This window comes from Arachis hypogaea, chromosome 9 (genome assembly GCF_003086295.3).
Source record: "Arachis hypogaea cultivar Tifrunner chromosome 9, arahy.Tifrunner.gnm2.J5K5, whole genome shotgun sequence".
In the NCBI taxonomy this organism is placed as follows: domain Eukaryota; kingdom Viridiplantae; phylum Streptophyta; class Magnoliopsida; order Fabales; family Fabaceae; genus Arachis; species Arachis hypogaea.
Window position 1 is genome coordinate 12769992 of NC_092044.1, and position 21398 is coordinate 12791389.

The following is a 21398-nucleotide window of genomic DNA, read 5'->3' on the forward strand; positions in this document are numbered from 1 at the left end:
TGAAACATAGACAAATATATTATGTTTAAAAATATTAAATTAATATATTTTGTATCCATTATGACAAAAATATACAAATTTTTATGAAATTTAATGCAACCAAAAATTTGGTTTAAATTTGGTTAAGTTTGGTCTACTACGAAATCAATAACCAAATTCTAAATTGTTTAGCTTTGTAATTAAATACTAATAGTGAGAGTTTAAAGTCATAAATACTATACAACCACCCACCAAATACCACATAAATTTGTGTGGTTTTTATGTAGAGAAAGTTTAAAAACCTAATTTCTAGTTATTTTATATTAATCAATTTTAATAATTAGTATTTATAATTTAAGATATAAAATTAAAAATTTATAATTTTTTAAAAATTAAAATAAATAATATATATCATAAATCCCTTTTTTTTTCGAAAAAATTTTTTATTCATAGAAAATATAGTACTTACGCTCGTACACTGAAATTAAAACAGTAAAACTGAAGTTGCACTTGTGTGAATATGACAAGGTGATTGATTACGTGTAACTAGGGACACCCGTCCCCTTAGTGTGGGTTCCTCTACACACGAAACAGAATAAAGAAATCAACATTTGATTATTCGAACATCTTCTTTTCCATTTGTCCACTGCCCACTTTCTTCTCTTCTCTTCTCTTCTCTTCTCTTCATTTCGTTTCTTTTCCGTTACCCCCACCACCGCCGAACCTCGTGAATCGATCAACCACCGCCGGACTCAGAAATCTCAATCGTCGGCGAGATTCCCTGGCCATTGCACGCAAGGCTGACACTGCAGGTCTGCCATTCTGTTGTTCAGGTACTTCTTGTCCACGTCATCGCCACTCGCGAGTTCTGTTCAGTTCCATTGTTGGTATAATCAAATCGTCCATAGTGCTTTGTATTCTATACCAAAATTAATTCCATGATTTTGTTACTGAGGCGTTGAGTTCTGCTTTGATATTTTTTCATTGGGAACAGTTTCACCTCACGGGAAGAAGGGTCGATTTATTTCATTTGGGGGAAATGCCTTAGGTCTTGTTGTAGCTAATGCTGAAGTTACATGAACCTTGCTTTCGGTATTTTATGGGTGAATCGTTGATTTTGATCAGATTACTTTTTTATTATTTTATTTTATTTTATTTTTATCTGATTGAACTTATCCTGCTAAAAGGGTTTACTGCCTTGACCTTAATTTTTACTGCGATGAATTGAGAGACATGTATATTTTTTGTTTGATTCTTGTTCTGTTTAACTTAGATCCCTTGTTATCTATATGCCTTATTTTATATGTGTAGTGGTTTGTGCCTATTATCTTTGAGCGGATTTAGTTTTCAATATCGCTTGAAACAGCTGTTTATTTTGTTTTAATCTCAAAGTTGCGGTGAGATATAAGTTGTATAACCGATATCCGATTTCAAGATGGATTTTGAAACCTGAAATTTGTTTAATGGTTTCCACATTTCTCAAAACTTCTCATAATTTTTGTGAAGCATGATGAAAAGTGAATAAAACTTCAAATTCTTCTAAATAAGGAAAAAAATTGCAGTGCAAGTCTTACAGGAGATTCAGTCATCTCTCAATATTCTGTATTATATTCCCCGCTGCACCTTAATTAATCCGACCTATATGTAGCTCTTTTCATAGGCCGATATGGATTCCCTAATCTAGAACTCTAGCTTTTGTGGGTAAAAGGAAGTTATGACTACACTTAACAGAAAATCAAGTCACCAATTTTCTGAAATTTGATTTAGTTAATTCCTAATCTACATTTACAAAATATGTTTCCTTTTGGGAATTGGGTTTTAGTTAGAAACTTAATTTTTTTTTTATCTTCCCATCCTATGATATTTGTGTGCATCCGGTTTCTAGTTTCTATTATTTGAATTTCTTGACAGCTTTAATATAAAGTATTAGGCAGACTGGTTATGCTGTTGTAATTGGAAGTGTTTCAGTTATTGAAGTTGAAGAATTTCATACATGTAACGATAGCATGTTTTGTCCTTATTCCGTACATAAACTTCATATCATGTTTTGTCCTTATTCCGTACATAATTTTTTTTTTAAATTTATCTATTTATTGATTCATTTATATTTGAATGCTATACTCTGTTTTATACTCTTGCCGAAATGAATTCCTTTTCTGCCAATCCTTCTGCATTTTTCTCACTTCATGTTGAATTTCTTTTACTGCTTTTAGGTAAGTTTGTATGCTGCTTAAGAAGGACCCATAAATCATCAAAAATAATAAATGGCCAACCAAAATGCTATGCCCTCCTGGTTAAAAAGTCTTAATATCAACAATATATATTTCATGAAAGATCATGGAGAATATGGAGTTGTAGCTGCTATAGTCATAGGCATCCTACTTCCTATTTTGTTTTCAACTCTTTTCTTGGGAAAGAGAAGAGGAAAGGTACGAGGTGTTCCAGTAAAGGTTGGTGGTGAGGCAGGTTACGCAGTGCGTAATGCTCGGAAAAAGGAGTTGGTTGAAGTTCCTTGGAAAGGAGCTACAACCATGGCTCATCTATTTGAACAAAGTTGTAAGAAATATACCAACAATCAATGTCTAGGAACAAGAAAGCTAATCGGAAAGGATTTTGTTACATCTAGTGATGGCCGGAAGTTTGAGAAAGTACACTTAGGAGAGTATGAATGGGAAACATATGGACAGGTTTTTGCTCGTGTGTGCAACTTTGCATCTGGTATCCTTAGATTTGGCCATAATATAGATAGCCGTGTTGCAATTTTCGCTGATACTCGATCTGAGTGGCTCATTTCCCTTCAGGTAAGTTTGCTTTATCAGCTTCATTTCTGTGTGTTATTTCATTTGTAGCCTTGAGGATAAATAATGGTTTTGTTCATAAATTTTTAACAGAAGTCATGCTGATTGCAGGGTTGCTTCCGACAGAGTATAACAGTTGTTACTATTTATGCTACTTTAGGGGAGGATGCCCTAATTCACTCACTAAATGAGGTAGGAAAAGTTATCTCTTGCATAGTTATACAGTGTGTAGTTAGATTATAGTAGTCATAAGAAAAGTATATGATCTAATAATATAAGTGGTATGGTATGTCGTTGCTTGGAATATCCACAGACCCAAGTTTCAACCCTGATATGCGACTCAAAGAAGTTGAAGATGTTGGATGCAATAAGTTCTAAGCTACCATCTATTCAGAACATTATTTACTTTGAAGATGAAGACAAAGATGCTTCCTCAGGAAGTTTGGGCAACTGGAAAACTGCATCTTTTAGTGAAGTTGAGAAACTTGGGAAAGAAAGTCCCATTGAACCGAGCTTTCCTTCCAAGGATGCTATTGCTGTTGTGATGTATACAAGTGGTAGTACAGGGCTGCCAAAGGTTGGTTTCTTCTTCAAGTTTTCTTGTATGTTATTATTCCTTTTTGTGTGTGTGTGTGTGTGCATATCATATGTAAAATCTTATATTTCTCTTTCTAGTTTTCTGTGGGTGTGCTAAATGTTATTATATTTGCAGAATGATGCTTAATAAATGTATCAACTCTCAAAAACCATGTTCTTGTTAAAGCATGTAGTCTATAGACCTTGGTATTCTGACTGGGGTCTTGCTATGACTTATTATATGCTGGTTTAGGTGGTAAATATGCACAAGATCTGTACCATGGGGTAAAACTCTATTGTTAAAACTGGTATCAGTGAAGAAATAAAAAATATGCTCTGTATATTGACTGGGGAAAAAAGCCACTGAATTTACACAAATAATGAAGAAAGACTCTCTATATCATCACTCTCTTTGGTTTTATCAGAGTGATATCAGCTTAGGTAGAGAAGAACAGGAACAAAAATGCAAGAAAATGTGTAAACAATTAAGGGAGCTAAGCAATCCCACTTTCTAGTGTCACCGAAATGAAGCCTACCCCTCTTTGACCTTCACCCCCTGCTGAGTCAGCAAGCTAGTTAGGCCGTTCCTGCCCTATGGTCCTTAACATTCATGTACCTTCTACTTTTTAACATTATTAATTTGTATCGTTCAGCTGAATCATTTCTTGTAGATTGGTACGATACTAAGATCCCAAGGTGAAATACAGTCCAAATGGACTAACAAGTATGGTATAGAAAATAAAAATGCTGCAACAAACATACTCCTAGGTGGTAGAAGGAACTTTCACCTTCCTAGGTCTTGCTTTATGTAATATACATTCCCTCATTCATATACCAATCTAGCTAGTAACGGGGAAGAATCACTTCTTAAATACAATACCAAGCATCCCTGCATCTATGGTACTTTATTTAGCCTCTTGTCAATCAGAAGCCTCATCTTGTCTCCTTAGCCCTCTCTGTGCCACTGACAGTCTCCCTCTGATACCATTGTTAAGTAAGGAAAGTGGGAAAATCACATTTTGAAAGCTAGCTGTTAAGGGAGAAGAACCATCCTCCTTAAATACAATATTAAGCATCCCATACTGCTACTGATGTGGTACTTTGGACATTTTATAATACCAAAGTCCGTAACTGTTTCCTACCCAAAAACCCGCAAGTTCTTTTGCACATTTTCTCTTGTATGCCATGTCAACAAAACTAGCCCCCCTCTCCCCACTTTCTTGCTCCATTAGACCCATCTAGTTCCTCTGCTCATACTCATAACTACTATCAAACTTGGGATCAATACTTCCACCTCCCCCCCTAAAATATCTCCTTGTCCTCAAGGCATGGAGTGAAAAGCCAATGTTTTTGCTGAAAAGATTTCCTCCTAGGTGACAAACCATGAAACTTGGCAGGAAAGAATTCTTATAGGGTAGCTATGTTGACGTTGGTTCCATTGCTTAAAGAGTGCACTTTCTTCTTAAGGAGATATTTCCTGTTCTTGAGTCAGTTGATTTTTGACAATTCTCTGGCAAACAACAGCTTGATCACATATATCTTGATCGTAAACTTTCTTTTCCTCCAAGCATGTGCCAGCATTAGAAATGGGATTTACCTTATATAATCCATTTTAGCCTGTGCAGCTGTGACACCACGTCCATTGCTTCATCTACCTGATTCCTCTTGCATATCATAATATCAATCTCTGGCTCTCCAGTAGAACATTTGTTGTATATTAACATTGTTGAGCCAATATGATCTCCATATGCTCAATATATCTTCGGCCGTAATCTGATGATTTGCTAATTATTTGTACTTGTGTAGGGCGTTATGATTACTCATGGTAACATCGTAGCCACTACAGCGGCTGTTATCACGGTGATTCCAAATCTGGGTACCAAGGATGTATATTTAGCCTATTTGCCCCTTGCACATGTTTTTGAAATGGCTGCAGAGGTAATATCTTCTTAACCATATAGTTGTCTCAATAGTTGATGTTGTTAACCCTAAGTTAAAGTGATTGTCCAGTCTGTTATGCTGGCTACCGGGATTGCAATTGGTTATGGCTCTCCTTTGACTCTCACAGACACATCTAATAAAATCAAGAAAGGAACCAAGGGAGATGTTAGTGTATTGAAGCCTACTCTTCTGACAGCTGTACCAGCTATTCTTGATCGTATTCGAGAAGGAGTTGTTTCAAAGGTTTGAACTGAACTCATTCTGGTAGATCTTTTGCTTGTAAATTTAAAATTTTTTTAAACAATTTACTCCTCCCTCTGTATTCTATTTGTCTTTACTGCACAAATCCCCCTATTATTTTTTCTTTATTAGCAACTCCAAATGAATTTGATTTTCACATTTTTTTTTTGTTCAATATAAAAGGCTAAACAACAATAGAAATTGAGTTTGGCCACTGAACGATGAGATAGTGATTCGTTTGATGATTATTTAAGGCTAGTCGATATTCGCACTCAGTTGTGTTGTTATTTGTTTCTTTGTTAACATTTAATAATATTTCCCTTTTTTTATCATTTAAGGCTATAAACAACAACAGGAATTGAGTTTGACAAGATAGTGATGCGATTGGTGATTCTTATGCGAATGAATATTTTGTACTTAGTGGTCATGTTATTTGGTTTCTTTGTTACAATTTAATAGTGCAAAAATCAAAGAGTTTTGGTTGGTTTTTCATAATAGAGGAGGAAATTGTACTAAAACTAAGTTTTCAATAACTACACTTAATGTATGGTCTTCCTAATGATTTCTACCAACAACTTTTAGATCTCTGTCCATCATTTTTAATGTGAATAGCTTCCTTTAGTTTATCTTTTATTTTCTGGTTTATATTGTTCTCACATAAGCAAACTATTAAACAAGTTTAAACTCTGTCCACAAACAATGTTGTTGATAATGTTATTTATCTTGACCGTCTCATCTGTCATCACTATTACACTGGCTTTGGCTCCTAACTAGAACTTCGCTGTTCAATATTCACCAATATATAATTATATAGCATTACAGTTTTACTATTAGTATTATAAGTAGAGGTTAGAATTCCTCTCGTATAACAAATCACATAAGAGTAATATATTCTTTCTCTCATTTGTTGAGTTATTCTTTAATCTATTATTTTTCTTGTTAATCATGGATTTTAACAGCTGTCAGTAATTGCATTAATTCTGATTTTCTCTATCCACCCATGGATATTCAATGATTTAAACTACTAGGTAAATGGTTATTATTCTTCCTTACTCTTCTTTATATTGTAATTTAGGTTGAGGAAAAGGGGGGAATTGTGAAAAATCTTTTCCAGATAGCATACAATCGCCGACTGGCTGCAGTTAAGGGAAGCTGGCTAGGGGCTTGGGGAATAGAGAAATTGGTGTGGGATACCATTGTCTTTAAAAAAATTCGCCTTTTACTAGGAGGCCGCATACGATTTATGCTTTGTGGTGGAGCCCCTTTATCCGGAGATTCACAGCACTTTATCAATATCTGCATAGGGTGATGATTCCTTTCTTTGCACTATATACTTCATTCAACTAGTCATCTTTATACATGTGCTTCCATGTGTGTTCTACCATACATCTGTACCTTTAGGGGAATGTGGTTCTATTTTAATCTCTACCTTATCATTGAACATGTTATAGTCAACATGCTTATACTTTTTTCTGATTTATTCTTGTATTCGTCCAAACACTACAGAGCTCCTATTGGGCAAGGATATGGGTTGACCGAAACATTTGCTGGGGCTGCCTTCTCTGAGTGGGATGATGACAGTGTGGGGCGTGTTGGTCCACCTCTTCCTTGTGCTTACATTAAGGTATGCTATCTATACTGTCAATGAGAATTTTAGTGTTGAACAACCGACTTCTATTTGTAAATGTTGCTTTCTATTATGGTAATGTTGATTAATTGTTATAGTGTCTTGCTGCAATAGAACTTCCTGCTATTGACAGCAAAGAGCTTTAAATGGGGAAATTTTAATCTGTATTAATTTGGTTGTATAGCTAGTTTCTTGGGAAGAAGGAGGGTACAAGACTTCAGACAAACCAATGCCACGAGGAGAGGTTGTAGTTGGTGGATTCAGTGTTACTGGTGGTTACTTTAAGAATCAAGAGAAAACTAATGAAGTGTACAAGGTATGTTCAATCATGCACATATGCATGTCATTTTCTCCTCAATATTTCCTGCTTTGGATCTCCTACTGTTGCTTAAACTGCATTTCACAAATTTTAACTTCTAATAGGTTGATGAAAATGGTTTACGCTGGTTTTATACTGGCGACATTGGGCAATTCCATCCAGATGGTTGTCTTGAAATCATAGATAGGAAGAAGGATATCGTCAAACTTCAACATGGAGAATATCTCTCTCTTGGAAAGGTGACTTAAGCTAATGCTATACCTTAATTCTTCTGGATTCCAAAATTAAGTGCTGATACAAGTTTCACAGTATTTTGTTGGGTTTTAAAATTATATTCCACTTTCACTCAATTGCAGGTTGAAGCAGTGCTATCTACTTGTAATTATGTGGACAGTGTCATGGTTCATGCAGATCCCTTTCATAATTACTGTGTTGCTCTTATTGTTCCATCACGCAAGTCTCTGGAGAATTGGGCTCAGCAAGCTGGTACTGAATACAAAGATTTTCCTGAACTGTGTAGCAAAACTGAAAGTACCAATGAAGTCCTGCAGGCCATTAACAAGGTGAGCTAATAATTGATGACTGCTTGTTTTGCTGCTATAGGGAGTTGTCTAGATTAGCTGATTATCCATTTAATAGAGTGAAACGAAGATAGTTTGAGTTGATCATATCTATGCCAGCTTGGTTAACTGCCACAGCTGCCAATAACTAACATAAGAATATGATTCTCTAAACTACCGTTAGACTAGTGTGTTGCAGAAGCTATATGTTCTGCATATAAATACATGAACATACACTATAACTCATTAGTTCAATAAATTTCAGAATCCAGAACTCACTTTATCTCTCTTTCTCAAAACCCAAAAATATCCGTTCATAAGTTATGAATTATTGCTTGTTAGTAGTAGTTCCAGACAACTGTTAGATAGATAAAGTCTGCATTTGGCATGTCTCTCTGTCTGTCATGTCTTCTTCTTCTTTTTCTTTTTTAGCTCAAGCATAAAAGAAATGAAAAATAAATAAAATATTAACCATTTAAATGTTCATTCATGCCTAAGTTGCCATAGTGTCATGTTGAGTTGACAAACTATTCCAGTGGTGTCGCCGTGTTTGTATTGTTTTGGTTGGCCTGTCGCTGCTGTGACAAGGCTTATCTTCTATTTATCTTTTCATTGGGTAAATCACATTGTTTATTTACATTTATTTTGCAGGTTGCAAAAGCTGGAAAGCTGCAGAAATCTGAAATCCCAGCAAAGATAAAGTTGCTTCCAGATCCATGGACACCAGAATCTGGATTAGTCACTGCTGCTCTTAAGATAAAGAGAGAACAGCTGAAAGCTAAATTCAAAGATGATCTGAAGAAGCTGTACGAATGAAGCATATAGCATTTTTTGGGCATCAGTATCTTACCACGTTTCTTGACTGTCTTTTCACTGTATGTGATATCCAACTGTTCTGGCTTTACAACCCATAACACTTCGCTTGCTTCGAAAAATGAGCAATTTATGAGCAAGCATTTCACTTGAACGGTTCGGTTGTGATTCTGATGACATTTTGTTTGATGTTTAGGCTCTCCCTTCTTCGAGTGAATGGAGGAGGTGGAACTATTTTGTGACGCCTTATAAAGGCTCTTATTATGGTACTATACCATTATGTTCATGTTAATAAGAATTATGGATGGCACTGTAACTTATGACCTGCAAGGCTGCAACTAATTTAAAATATCCACAATTCCTTGCACAGATTTGGTGTTAAAATAACATGTCCATCATCACAACTTTCTTGGCATAAAAAAGAACAGTCGGCTAGGATTTAAAGATTCAGAGGAAATGCTATTATTTCTTGGCCCTTTAAAGGGTTATATATTTCACTTATTTGTTTGCTTGCTGTGTCCTTCTGTAAAATTTAACCATGTCATTTTCTAATTCATTGACACGAAAAAAATCTTTGCCCAGAATTTGTATTTCAAAAAAGTATTTGTATCATATAGTCCTCCAAAAGAAGTATAGATTTTGACATGGGATTTTCAACATTTGATTTCAGACTATTTAACATTGAGAAATGTTAGGGAATTATCACAAATTATTGTTTTTGGTAATAATTTAGTTTTCAACTCAATTCCTTTAGTCTAGTAATTCAACAATATACTTTATCCTATATTTTTAAAGGTTTAGCTAATATGTGTTCTAAAGGTACATAATAAATTTATTATTAGTAGAAAGTTTCTAAATTTTTTATTTAATAGATACAAAATAAATACATTGAAAACTTAAATTTTTGGTATTTTTAATAAAAATGTTCTCAATTTGTAATCTTAACAAATGCTCTTAGGACACAAGATAGATAAACTCTATTTTTAAATATTGATGGCTAATTGATAGCTAAAATATAAATTCTGATAGTTTTCTAGTTAGCATCATAAAATATTTGAGTACAAAGTTTTTTCTTCGGCACATGTTTTGGAAATTAATCTATTTTTAACATTTATTTGTATAAAAAGCAATATCGCATAAAATTATCAATTATCTCACTAAATTTATCTTTATTTTAAGAATATATTACTTTTATGTACCAAGATAATTAAGTCTAGCATTATTGAATTGCTATTGTTATTACTTTAAACGCAAGAAGAATCAATAATGTCCATTTAATCATTTCAAAATAGCCGCATAAAGAATTTTGACCTCAATATGATTCTTTTACGAATGAATTTTTATAAATATTTAAAATACTAATAAATCTATCTATAAAAAATAAAATTATTATTGTACCGACAAAAAATAAATACAATATTAATTTTGTGATTCTAATAGAGTCGTCATCCAAATTTCATTTTTTATAGATACAATATTAATTTTATTTTTTTGTACATAAATTTATTCGTATTTTAAATATTTGTGAATAAAAATAATAATTTACCCTTCTTTTATAGTATAAAGTAGTACGAAATAATGTCCAATTTGTATAGAAGGCTAACAAATATATTCAAATAGAAATGTACCCAAAAAATAAATAAAAAAATAAAATAACAGCAGCACAAAAACGACAGAGTTTTGAGGACTTTGCAGATTTGTGGGGTTGGGGTATGGGGAGTCCTTGGGGTTAAAAATGTTTGTGGTTTTTGGCGGTAGGCCGGTAGCATAACGAATTAACGATGGGAGCACAACCACCGCCACACGGCAACCCCGCCGAACAAGCGCCAACAGCAACGCCAACACCTCCTACCCTCTCACAAGATCAATTTCTCTCCTGGAAGCGCCAGAAGGTTCTCTCTCTATTAGGGTTTTCTTGTAAACTTGATCTACGACGTTGTTATTTTTCATACAATAATTTATGATGAACTTATAGGTAAAAAATTAAATTCACAAATTAATCTTTCATAACTCTTAGGTGATTAAAGACTTCAAATTTCTTGTATTGTAGTGATGATGTTATTAACAAAGTATAAGAGAGCCTTTCTTTGCATGTTAGCGTGGGGAGCGAGTAAGTTGTGATAATAAAGGAGGTTTAGGCTACTATTATGAAAAGTGGTTAACCATCTTGTATTACTGTTTGAATTCCACTGTGCAATAAGAGGCCTTGTAGTCTTGTTATTGAGTATGGTTGGGACTAAATTCCTCAGGACAGCTGGATTTTCAGTTTATGCACTGATTTTGATACAGTAGATGTTCACTTGAGCGGTTGTTTGCACGTTGGGATTTTAGAGGGGAATAGAGGGAACTGAAGGATGTGTAGTGTAAAAATTTAGTCAAATTTTGAGTCACAGACTTTGATCCTCGAAATTTTAAAATATAGATTAGTTTACCTTACATGATGACAACTAAGATAGTATTGAGAATATGTTTAGATTAGTTCACCTATATTACCTTTATTTGTTACCAACATACTCGATTCACATGGTCTTGTAATACATTTTCAGGAATTTCAAGATCTAATTTAGCTTGTCTATTATCTATGACATGTTAGAAGCCACTGGGAATGCATCCATGTCATCCAACGTGACATGTTAATGAACACACGACAAAACAATAATGAAAATGAAATTAAGGACTAATTTGACTCTTTCTGTTAGAAAGGTTATTTTCAAAATTAGAGATTCACGTACAAAACTTGATGGACCAAAGGGAAGTATAGTAGTATACTCATTTTATCATATGATTTGCTTTTAGTTTCTAACTTTTTGTATTATCTGGACACTATGTATATGATTTGTTTGATAAACTGCATTTGGCAGATTATAGTATTATAGCTGAAGTTTATGAAATTAGTACTAAAACAAACTGTTTTCTAATTTCTAAGATAAGATGGAACATGCTGCCGATATAGACTTTTATTTACAGTAGAGTGGATGTGTATCATGTATTCTGAAGTTTTGGTTGCATTTGTGATATATAATACCTTTGAGATGAAAAGAGAAAAAGCAAGGAACTTAGAATACAAATATATTCAATTTTGGAGCGGATCCTGTCATGTCAATTTTTCACATGACTTGTCTCGTGTAATCTTTGATACATCAATTTCTAGTGTCAAATGTCATGTATGGTGTATGGGCATAACAATCAATGTAAAAAATTCAGAAGAGGTTCCATCCCCATTCAATTCAAAAGTCAGGCCTTATGCTTGAGCAAATTAATTTATTCTATATATATATATATATATATATACACACACACACATGAGTGGGAGGTCGTGGGTTATTTTATATTGAAACGAAAATTGGATAACCATATGGCATGGTTATTTATTAATATTGATATTGGACAATATGTAATATTACATTGGTGTATTGGAACTTCCTAGGTGAAAAGACTGCCAAAACAGATTGAAATTCTTTTATGCTAGTTGTTTGTGAGGAACCTTTTTCAGTTGCATGGAGTTTTTCATTTTTTATCCTCCATATGGTGTTGAAGCTGATAGTATTCATGCAAATTTCTGCAGGATGCAGCTGAATCAGCCAGAAAAGCTGAGGCATCGAGGAAACGCGCAGAGGATATTGCTGCAGGAACAGTCCAGATGAATGGCAGGGAGCTATTTCTGCATGAGCCGTGGGTCTTTGATAACTCACGTTATTAAGGTTTCAAAAGCTGTTTATGGTCATGATTTGATATGTTTTATGAATTAGTGTCTTCATTTACGCTTGTACTGGGAATGGCGTTCTCTTAGATGTTCATATCTTGGTGGCATTAGTTTTATTTTATCTTACTTCTTCACAATCTGATTAAGGAGCAATTTATGTCTGAAATATAAATTGTGTTCAAACTATAGCAGTAAAGAATTTTTTTCCCCTTCTCACTTTCTTGTTAAAATCGAATCTTTGTACTACCATGAAAATTACAGAATTTTAAAAGTTACTTTTATAAGTTGTTCATGGTGCTTAGAGTAGAACAAAAGAAAGTCATTGAATTGCTGATTTCACTTTTCAACTTTATGATTGATTGGTATTTTCTGTTGCTATTTAACATCAATTTCATGAATTAGATTATTATGTGAAAAATGATACCAAAAATTACATGAAGCACTGGACTGGTTGATACACAAAATGGTTAATGAAGTTTGTGAACTTCAATGAAAAAATTATTAGTATTTCAGTTTTGGCCAAAATGATTCTCAATTTGACGTGTAGCACATATATAAAATGGCAGCTTAAAAAATTTAAAAAGAAAGAAAAAAATCTTCTAAAAGTAAAGAGAATGATAAAATGATAAAGTAATACTTTAATTATTCTTGAATTTGTAATTTTATCATTTGAGTTCCATTATATTGATTTCAATTATTTTTGAATTTGTAATTTTATCATTTGAGTTCCATTATATTGATTAAAAGATGATTAAAGTATTATTTTATTACTTTATCCATTTTTTTCAATTTAGTGCTTGTTTGTATGTCATTAATATAAGTTGATAAAAAAAATATTTTTTTCGGTGAAAAAGAATCTTTTTTATTTTTTAGTGTGTTTAGTAAATTTCTAACATTAAAAGTAAAAATATTAAAAAAAATTAAAAAGAAAAACATTTTTGTTGAGAAGTTATAATTTATATTTTTTTAAAATAATTTTTTTCAAAAAGATACTTTTAAATAATAAATAAACAAAAAAAAGTATTTTAGATATGTGATTCTTCTTTTTGTCATTGCAAATTAAGAAGGAAGATATGCTTTTCAACTCACCCAGTGAAAATACAAGGGAACATCTTTGCTAGCCCTAACAATAATAACAAAGAAAATTAGACGAATATTTTCAGAAACCATTGCAATTAGCATTAAATATCTACAATAAACAATAAAATTAAGAGGGGTCAATTAGATGAAGATTTGAGTGTTTGATAGGAACGGTAAAGTTTTCGGAAGAAGATGAAGTTAGGGTGATGGAGGCAGAGACTTTAAACCTGCACTGCTCGCATACTCGACTAGTTGCACAGATACTTGATAACAATGGAACATGAATCAAGAATTGAATGCATAAAGGTAAGTTCAAACTATGAGAACAAAAACTGAAATGCAGTAGAATAGAATTGAAGTTTATTCACTGAGATAGAAGAATATTGTGTACATTGAAGCAGGGATACTGCTCTATATATAGAGTTCACAACAGCTGGACATAGCAATAGGAAAAAAAGAAAATACCAGAACACCTGAACAAAATAATAGAATTGGGAAGTTAGTTTTGGGTCTATAACTACCATTTTACATTTACTCACCCATAGCCCATCTCAAACTTAGCAGTGGGTTGAAGAACCACTCAAAGTTTGTCTCTAAACTTGTGAAACAGAGGAGCAGAAAGTGATTTGGTGAAGATATCCCCAATCTGATCTATAGAGGGTATATGAAAAACATAAAGCTCTTTTTTTATCACCATTTCCCTAAGACAGTGAAGGTCAATTTCCATATGTTTGCACCTTGTATGAAACATTGGGTTGGCAGCCAATGAACAGGCTATTTGATTAACACAATATATGGTAGGTGTTATTGATTGTTGGACTCTAAGTTCCTTTAGAAGTTGCTGAATTGACACCAATTCTGACTGAGCTGCTGCCATGCTTCGGTATTCTACCTCAGTGCTGCTGCGGCTAACCTTGTCTTGTTTATTGCTTCTCTATGACACAAGATTGCTTCCTAAGTATACACAATAACTAGTGACCGATTTTCTGTCCTTCAAGTCCCCTGTCCAATCCGAATCTGTAAAGGCAAGCAATCTCAAGTTAGTACATTTTTGAAATCTAATACCTGTTGACATTGTATCTGCCACATATCGTAGTATTCTTTTCACTGCTTTCTAGTGTTCAATTGTTAATGAATGCATAAACTAAGAGACCTTGTTAACAGAAAAGGCAAGTTCAGGTCTAGAGATAGTCAAGTACTGAAGGGATCCCACAACTTTCCTATACTGTCTCAGATTCTGAAAATGGGCAGCACCATTAGATGTTAGCTTCAAGGATGAGACCATAGGAGTTGGAGTTGGATTGACAGCATCCATATTAGCTTTTTGCAACAAGTCCCGAGCATACTTTTGTTGAGAGACAATGATAGATCCATCTGTTAAATAAAAAAATTCTAACCCAAAAAAGTAGCTAAGTTTACCAAGATCTTTGAATGGTAACATGTTTAGATCAGAAATTAGTTTATTGACTTCACCACTGTCACTGCCAGTGACAACAATATCATCAACATAGGTCAAGAGGAAGATTGTAGATTGAGTAGTACGTTTAACAAAAAGTTAAATATCACTTTTAGTTCATAGATTGCTTTGTTTAATTTGCAAACTTGAGTTGGATTCCTAAATTGATAACCTGCTGGTGGAGACATGTATACCTCTTCTTCAAGAATGCCATTAAGAAAGGCATTGTTCAAAATCGAATTGCCGTAGTGTCCATCTGAGAGATAGGGCCAGAGTAATCACAATTTTCACTGTTGTTGGCCTCACAACTGGACTGTATATTTGACTGTAATTAATGCCCTCGACCTGCAAAAAACCTTTTTGCAACAACCCTGGCTTTGTACCTAATTATGTTACTAGAAGGGTCCCTTTTTATAGCAAAGACCCATTTAGATCCAATAGCAGTTTTATTGTTTGGTAAATTAACTAGATCCCAAGTGTTCCATCTGGCCAACGCCTGAATTTCATCATCCATAGCACTCTTCCAGTGGGAACACTGAAGAGCTTGCCTAACATTCTTGGGAATGTTATCGAGCAAATCATAAGGTTCTTCTGTACTAGCAACTAAAGCTTGAGGCCTTTGACTTCTGGTTTTTGATCTTGTTAGCATATTATGAGTATTAGAAGGGGTAGTATTAGTTGTGTTTGTAGGAGGATCTAAGGGTAAGGGCACTTTAAGGGCAGAAATTGGAAAAGAAGGATCGGACCTAAGACTAGTATGAGAAGAGGTATGGTCTAAAGATTGGGTGTCAGGATTGGTGGGTGATGAGGATGAACCAGGTATGTCTATAGGAGGTGAGGGTTGCGATGAACCATCACAGGCTGCAGGGGAGTTCTGAGGTGGTGGTGAAGTGCTAAAAGTGAAAGCGGACAGATCACTAGAGATGGTCGTATCTGCAGCTGTAATTATTGCCAAAGAAAGAAATATATGGAAAATCTGTTTCATCAAAAATCACATGCCCTGAAAGATGAACTTTACCATCCTTAGTCATACACTTATAGCCCGATAATGATTGTCATAGCCAAGAAATAAACACTTTTCTTATTTAAAGGCAAATTTAACTTTATTATAAGGTTTTAAGTAGGGAAAGCATTGACACTCAAATATTTTCAGATTATGATAAGCTGACAATTTACCAAAAAGAGTTTCAAAGGGGAATTTATTTTCTAATGCAGAACTGGATAATCTATTGATAATAAACACTGCAGAAGTGAAGGAGTCTTCCTAAAAAAACATTAGCAATGCAGCAGTAGCTAATAAAGATAGTCCTACCTCTATTATATGCTCGTGTCTTCTCTCCACACTACCTTATTGTTGGTGTGTGTGAGGACATAAAATTCTATGCATAACGCCATGTTTAGTGAGAAATTGAGTAAAGGAATGAGACCTGAATTCCATACCCCCATGACTTTGTAACGCTTTAAGCTTCAATCCTATTTGTGTTTTCATAAACACTTTGTAATTTTTCAAGGCTTGTAGAAATTGTGATTTATGACTCAGTAAGAAAATAGTAGTGTATTTCGTATGAGCATCAACAAATGATATGTAATACCTAAATCCATTTCTAGAAAGCATAGGGGTTGGTCCCCAAAAATCAATAAAAACTAGATCTAAAGGTGTTGCATAAACAGATTCAGATTTAGTAAAAGGAAATTGGTGCATTTTGTCCATAGTGCAACATTCACATATTTGAACAAGATTAGAATCAAAAGAAGCAGAAATTCCACATGTTTTCAAAACAGAATTAACGTTATGCATTGAACAGTGACCAGACGTTAATGCCAAAGGTCAATAGTTACATTCTTATTGCTTTGAGCTACAAATGCTGTCTGAGTAAGGAGGGAAACTGAATTATTCAAAGAATAGGGATATTAACTGATGGATTGGACTATATGAGGGACAGGATGACAATACAAATGAGGTTGTTGTCCAACTGTCGATGGTCTTAAAACATGGTGGGGGATAAACAGGTGTGCGGTCCACCAAATTTACGCACCTCCCTAATAAATTAAAATAGGATTGATAGACATTCTCCCCAAAATAATCATGATAAAAAAGAATATACATTACAATATAAAGCAATGCTTACCAATATCCGAGATTCTGTTAGAAGGCAACACAGAGACTCCAAAGACATCCTGCTGCAAATTGCCTGCAATGCACATAGTACTTTGATGAATCCGACTCCACAACTCGGTACTTAGAACTTCTTCAAATATTGTAATTCTTCACATCTTGCATTACTGTCTCTCTGCTTTTAAATCTGTGACCAATGCGAAACTCCATACCACCGTCTGTGTTGTAATCGTCCTTACCCGTATTGAAAAATTGAGTTTTCTTGTGCATTGCGTCAAGATCCAATGTATGATAGTGGCTGGGTATAATGATAACTCCGGAATTAGTTGCGGAGTAGGTAGAAGATACCGAACTAATCCACTGATCGGAGTCTCTGGTACAAATTTTTCATCATCATCATCCTCAAAAGAACCACTTTCGTTACTATTGGCAACATACTCTTTGTCGGACTCCTCACCGTCCACGTCCATGTGTACCACTAGACTAGCACAGTGCATGGGCGGTGGTGCAAGAGATGGGTCATCCTAGAAAAAATTTGAGTGGCCAGAACCACCACTACCAACATCACCAACCTTCATAGAAAGCTCCATCACTTGTTCTACCATGATTCTCCCAAGGATATCAAACATAAGGCGCACATGCTCATCGCCATCGAGCCAAAATAGATGAAACTGAAATACATCACTTTTCATCGGTACTAGTAACCTATACCCAACTCTTTCAACATTTTTTGTCCCATTAGCACCGAGAATCGCCAATATTAGACTCTTTAGATCAGACAAAGAATGAGTGCGTAACAGAATAGGATTATCACACTCAAATATAATCCCAGTGTCACTATTTCTCATGTGACAATTGAGATATACACTTACAACAATATATCCACTACCACTAGATATTTATACTAAATATATTGAAGAAACAGAGGAGACGAAGTGAAATGTTTATAGAGAAGAGTAATGGTTGTAGATCCTTTTATAGCTGATCGAAATTTGTCGTACATTATCTTGTTTACCGTGCAAAAGAATTAACTTTTCTAATATCTTGATTACAGTGTAAACGAGTTGAATTCAAGTGTATCTCATTTACAGTATAAACTAGGGCTGCTCATGGTTTGGTTAATCCAAAAACCAAACCTGTTTTTGTGGTAGCCAAAAATATAATTTGGTTAATTAACCAAATTGGTTTTATGTGATAAAACTAGTTATTAACCGGTTAAAAAATTCAAAAATTGGTTTTTAACCAGTTATAAAAATAAAAACCAGTTTTAAAAAATAACTATTTTTTTAAACCGATCTTTTACATAAAAAATTGGATTTTTCAAAAACATTTAAAAACCGATTTTAATCGGTTAAAAATCGGTTTTTACAAAAAAATCAGTTAACCAATTTGAACACAAGAGTTGCATAAAATTTGGTTTTGGTTAACCACTTTTAATAATATGGATATGGTTTTTAAAATTATTTTATTAAATTGGTTAACCAAAATGTGGTTATAGTTTTTTAACCGATTAACCACAATTTGGTTATTTTATGAACACCCCTAATATAAACGAGATACATGCATATCGCTCTTCCCATGTATCACGTATGCAAACGTGATTTGTGTACATGACATGTGGCTTATTTTGTTTACAATATAATCGAGATATACTTGAATTCAACTCGAGATATGCAAAATAATGCAAAATGATATTTAAACTACGAATTATCTATATTCATAAATAAAATAATTAAATTATTTATTTAAAAAAATTCAAAAAATAACCATTTGTACTTATAAAAAATACGCACGTCAATAAAATTACCAAGATAAATCAAAACAAACTTTGTATACATGAAAGTTTAGCGCTATTTGCCAAAAGTATTTAGACGTTAAAGACGCGTTAAAAACATTAAGTGAGAGTCTAACTGGCACGTTAAGGGAAGATGTGACATATAATCTTTTGTTTTTATTATTATTTAGTTATTTCTAATTTTTCCAGCTAGATTAAAATAGGAAATCAGACTCTACTCACGCCAAACACATTTATCCTTTCACTCCCATCAATACAAATTAATAGACAAGCATGATTTACCTTTCATAGAAGGCAGCGAATGAACCACCTCCCAGAAATACTCAGCATTCCATATTGTAATAATACCATATACTACCCACAAAAGTAATTTTCAGACAAATTCTTCTCTTGGTTCCTCACGAAAATGAAGCCTTATCTCCATTGAAGGTACCATTCAAAACACAAGGGTTGGATCTACTACGTGTTGTCATTTTAGGAATTTTAATTTGGGACAAATGAAAGAGAAGGGTAGCATTATAACGTTAACAACATCCTTGACACGTTAGAATAGCAATAATATACCACATCCTCACTTAGCATGCCACATTGGGCTCTCACTTAACATTTCTAACGCGTCTTTGACGTTTGGATATATACTTTTGGCAAATGGGACTAAATTTTTATAAGTATAAAGTTTGTTTTGATCTATCAATAGTTTTATCAGCATTCATATCTTTCATGAGTATAAATAGTTATTTTTTCAAGTATAAAATAATTTTTCAGACCTAACCTATTCTTTAAATGACTAAATCTCTAGCTGACTAATTATTCTTACTTTGTTTTTTTTTTTTCTTATGGATAATTGGTTATCAAGTTATGGGTTTTCTTTTTTATTTTAATTTATTTGATAATAACAATATTTTTCTTTTCAAATTTTTGAAAATAAATTATTTTTACCAAGTTAATATATCCACTTGCAAATTTGTCAAAAAAGAGCGGTGTCAATTTTTTAAATAGCCTTTTTAGACGAAATGATTCCCATTTGTTAGGGCAGAACAAATATATCATTTTTCACTTCTATAAATGGTCAATATTAAGAAGATAAAGTAATCCAAAAAAAAATTTGACAAAATATTATTGTATGTGTAAGAAAAATTCTATGATGTGGTTATATAAAACGTCCACACATGTGGATATTACGTGTTTCTCTTTAGTATCTTACATGTGGAAGGGAATCGGATGTGACTGCTGCTCTAAAAGGTTAGTGTTGATTGGTTTAGTGAATGATAATAACTCCACTCACATAAATTCATTAATATAGAAAAGAGGCCTAACTTTTTTGGTTTAATGGAGTAATGTGCAACGTGGAGTGATTGTTAATGGACTAATTACTCCACTCACATAGATTCATTAATGTAGAAAAGAGGCCTAACTTTTTTGGTTTAATGGAGTAACGTGCCACGTGGAGTGATTGTTAATGGGCTTAGATTTAATATTTTTTAGAGTATTGGAGTAACAGCCCAGGACTATTGGTAGTGAATGGGTTGAAAGTGATTTTTGTTTTTCAAGTTGAACAAAATTATTTTGTGGATGAACTCGGATTGTGTATACGAGAATTATGTATATGAAGTCTGTACGTAGTCTCCAAGAACAATATGGAGTAATGGGTGTAACGACCCAGGTACGTCATGATTATACTAGAAACTGAGCGCTACCAACTTGTCTTCCTAATTATTATCTATTATTTATTATATGAACCTGATTCGTTGTTAAAAGCGTAGTTATTTTGCGAGATACTTTTTTTTAAACGTTTGGGATTAATAAACAGAATCATTCATAATCAATTCATAGATAATAATAGATAAAACAGTTATAAACAACCACACATAAATACATCTCAAGCAGTTGGTAACATTCCGTGATCCAGCCTTTATTAGAGTATAGACTTTTAGTTATGACACCCCTAGATATAGCTAAATAATATCTATATACATACAACATCCCAAGTCCTGACCTGTTCAAGAAGTCCCTAAGCTGGCCCCCAGGCTAGTCTAGACTCTATACCCACCTAGTCCCTCTAAACTATTAAAGCGAGGGAAAGTACGTTCTAGGTCTTCAAAACTCAAGTCAGGTGGAACGTCATCAAAAGGTGGAAGGTCGTCTACTACTCCTCTGCACGATCATATGTCATCAAAGAGCGTCTCTCAAATACTTCATCGAGTGGCCACATAACAGCAGCATCGTACGGAGGACTTAGGCTAAAGTTTGTAGATAAGCAGGGTGCAAGCATTGGCTGGCCTCACAGTATATACATATAAACAGGTAACGGAGTTCACTCTAGACTCAAAAGACTACCTAGAGCGGAATTCTCTTTGCAGAATAGTCATCAGCAAACTACGGAAGGGTACTCATG

At 33.8% G+C, this 21398-nt stretch overlaps 1 protein-coding gene, 1 long non-coding RNA gene and 1 other non-coding gene across 4 annotated transcripts; 2 read left to right on the plus strand and 1 right to left on the minus strand.

Moving 5' to 3' along the window:
* Nucleotides 1-504: 504 nt before the first annotated feature.
* Nucleotides 505-9222, plus strand: LOC112710425 (long chain acyl-CoA synthetase 8). Its single transcript, XM_025762633.3, has 12 exons — nt 505-812; nt 2193-2780; nt 2889-2969; nt 3091-3354; nt 5160-5291; nt 5364-5537; nt 6610-6839; nt 7041-7158; nt 7346-7477; nt 7585-7719; nt 7837-8043; nt 8692-9222. Exons 2-12 carry the CDS (start codon nt 2244-2246, stop codon nt 8854-8856), a joined length of 2175 nt encoding a protein of 724 aa, XP_025618418.1. The 5' UTR covers nt 505-812; nt 2193-2243; the 3' UTR covers nt 8857-9222.
* A 939-nt stretch (nt 9223-10161) lies between these two features.
* LOC112710426 (uncharacterized) lies at nt 10162-12772 on the plus strand. The gene is made up of 2 exons (XR_011866201.1): nt 10162-10745; nt 12419-12772. It is a non-coding gene; the product is annotated as an uncharacterized protein (transcript).
* A 1207-nt stretch (nt 12773-13979) lies between these two features.
* LOC140175430 (uncharacterized) lies at nt 13980-19596 on the minus strand. Of its 2 annotated transcripts, XR_011866203.1 has the most exons (3): nt 17222-19582; nt 14790-17132; nt 13980-14653 (listed from the first exon to the last, which is right to left on the minus strand). It is a non-coding gene; the product is annotated as an uncharacterized lncRNA (long non-coding RNA). The 2 variants fall into 2 exon arrangements; XR_011866202.1 differs by having other exon boundaries at nt 14790-19596.
* Nucleotides 19597-21398: the final 1802 nt, after the last annotated feature.

Coding starts and splice junctions, on each gene's coding strand:
- LOC112710425 (XM_025762633.3), top strand. CDS start 2,244: ATGGCCAACCAAAATGCTATGCCCTCCTGGTTAAAAAGTCTTAATATC. Junction 5,292..5,363: donor TTTTTGAAATGGCTGCAGAG/GTAATATCTTCT, acceptor GTGATTGTCCAG/TCTGTTATGCTGGCTACCGG. Junction 7,720..7,836: donor AATATCTCTCTCTTGGAAAG/GTGACTTAAGCT, acceptor ACTCAATTGCAG/GTTGAAGCAGTGCTATCTAC.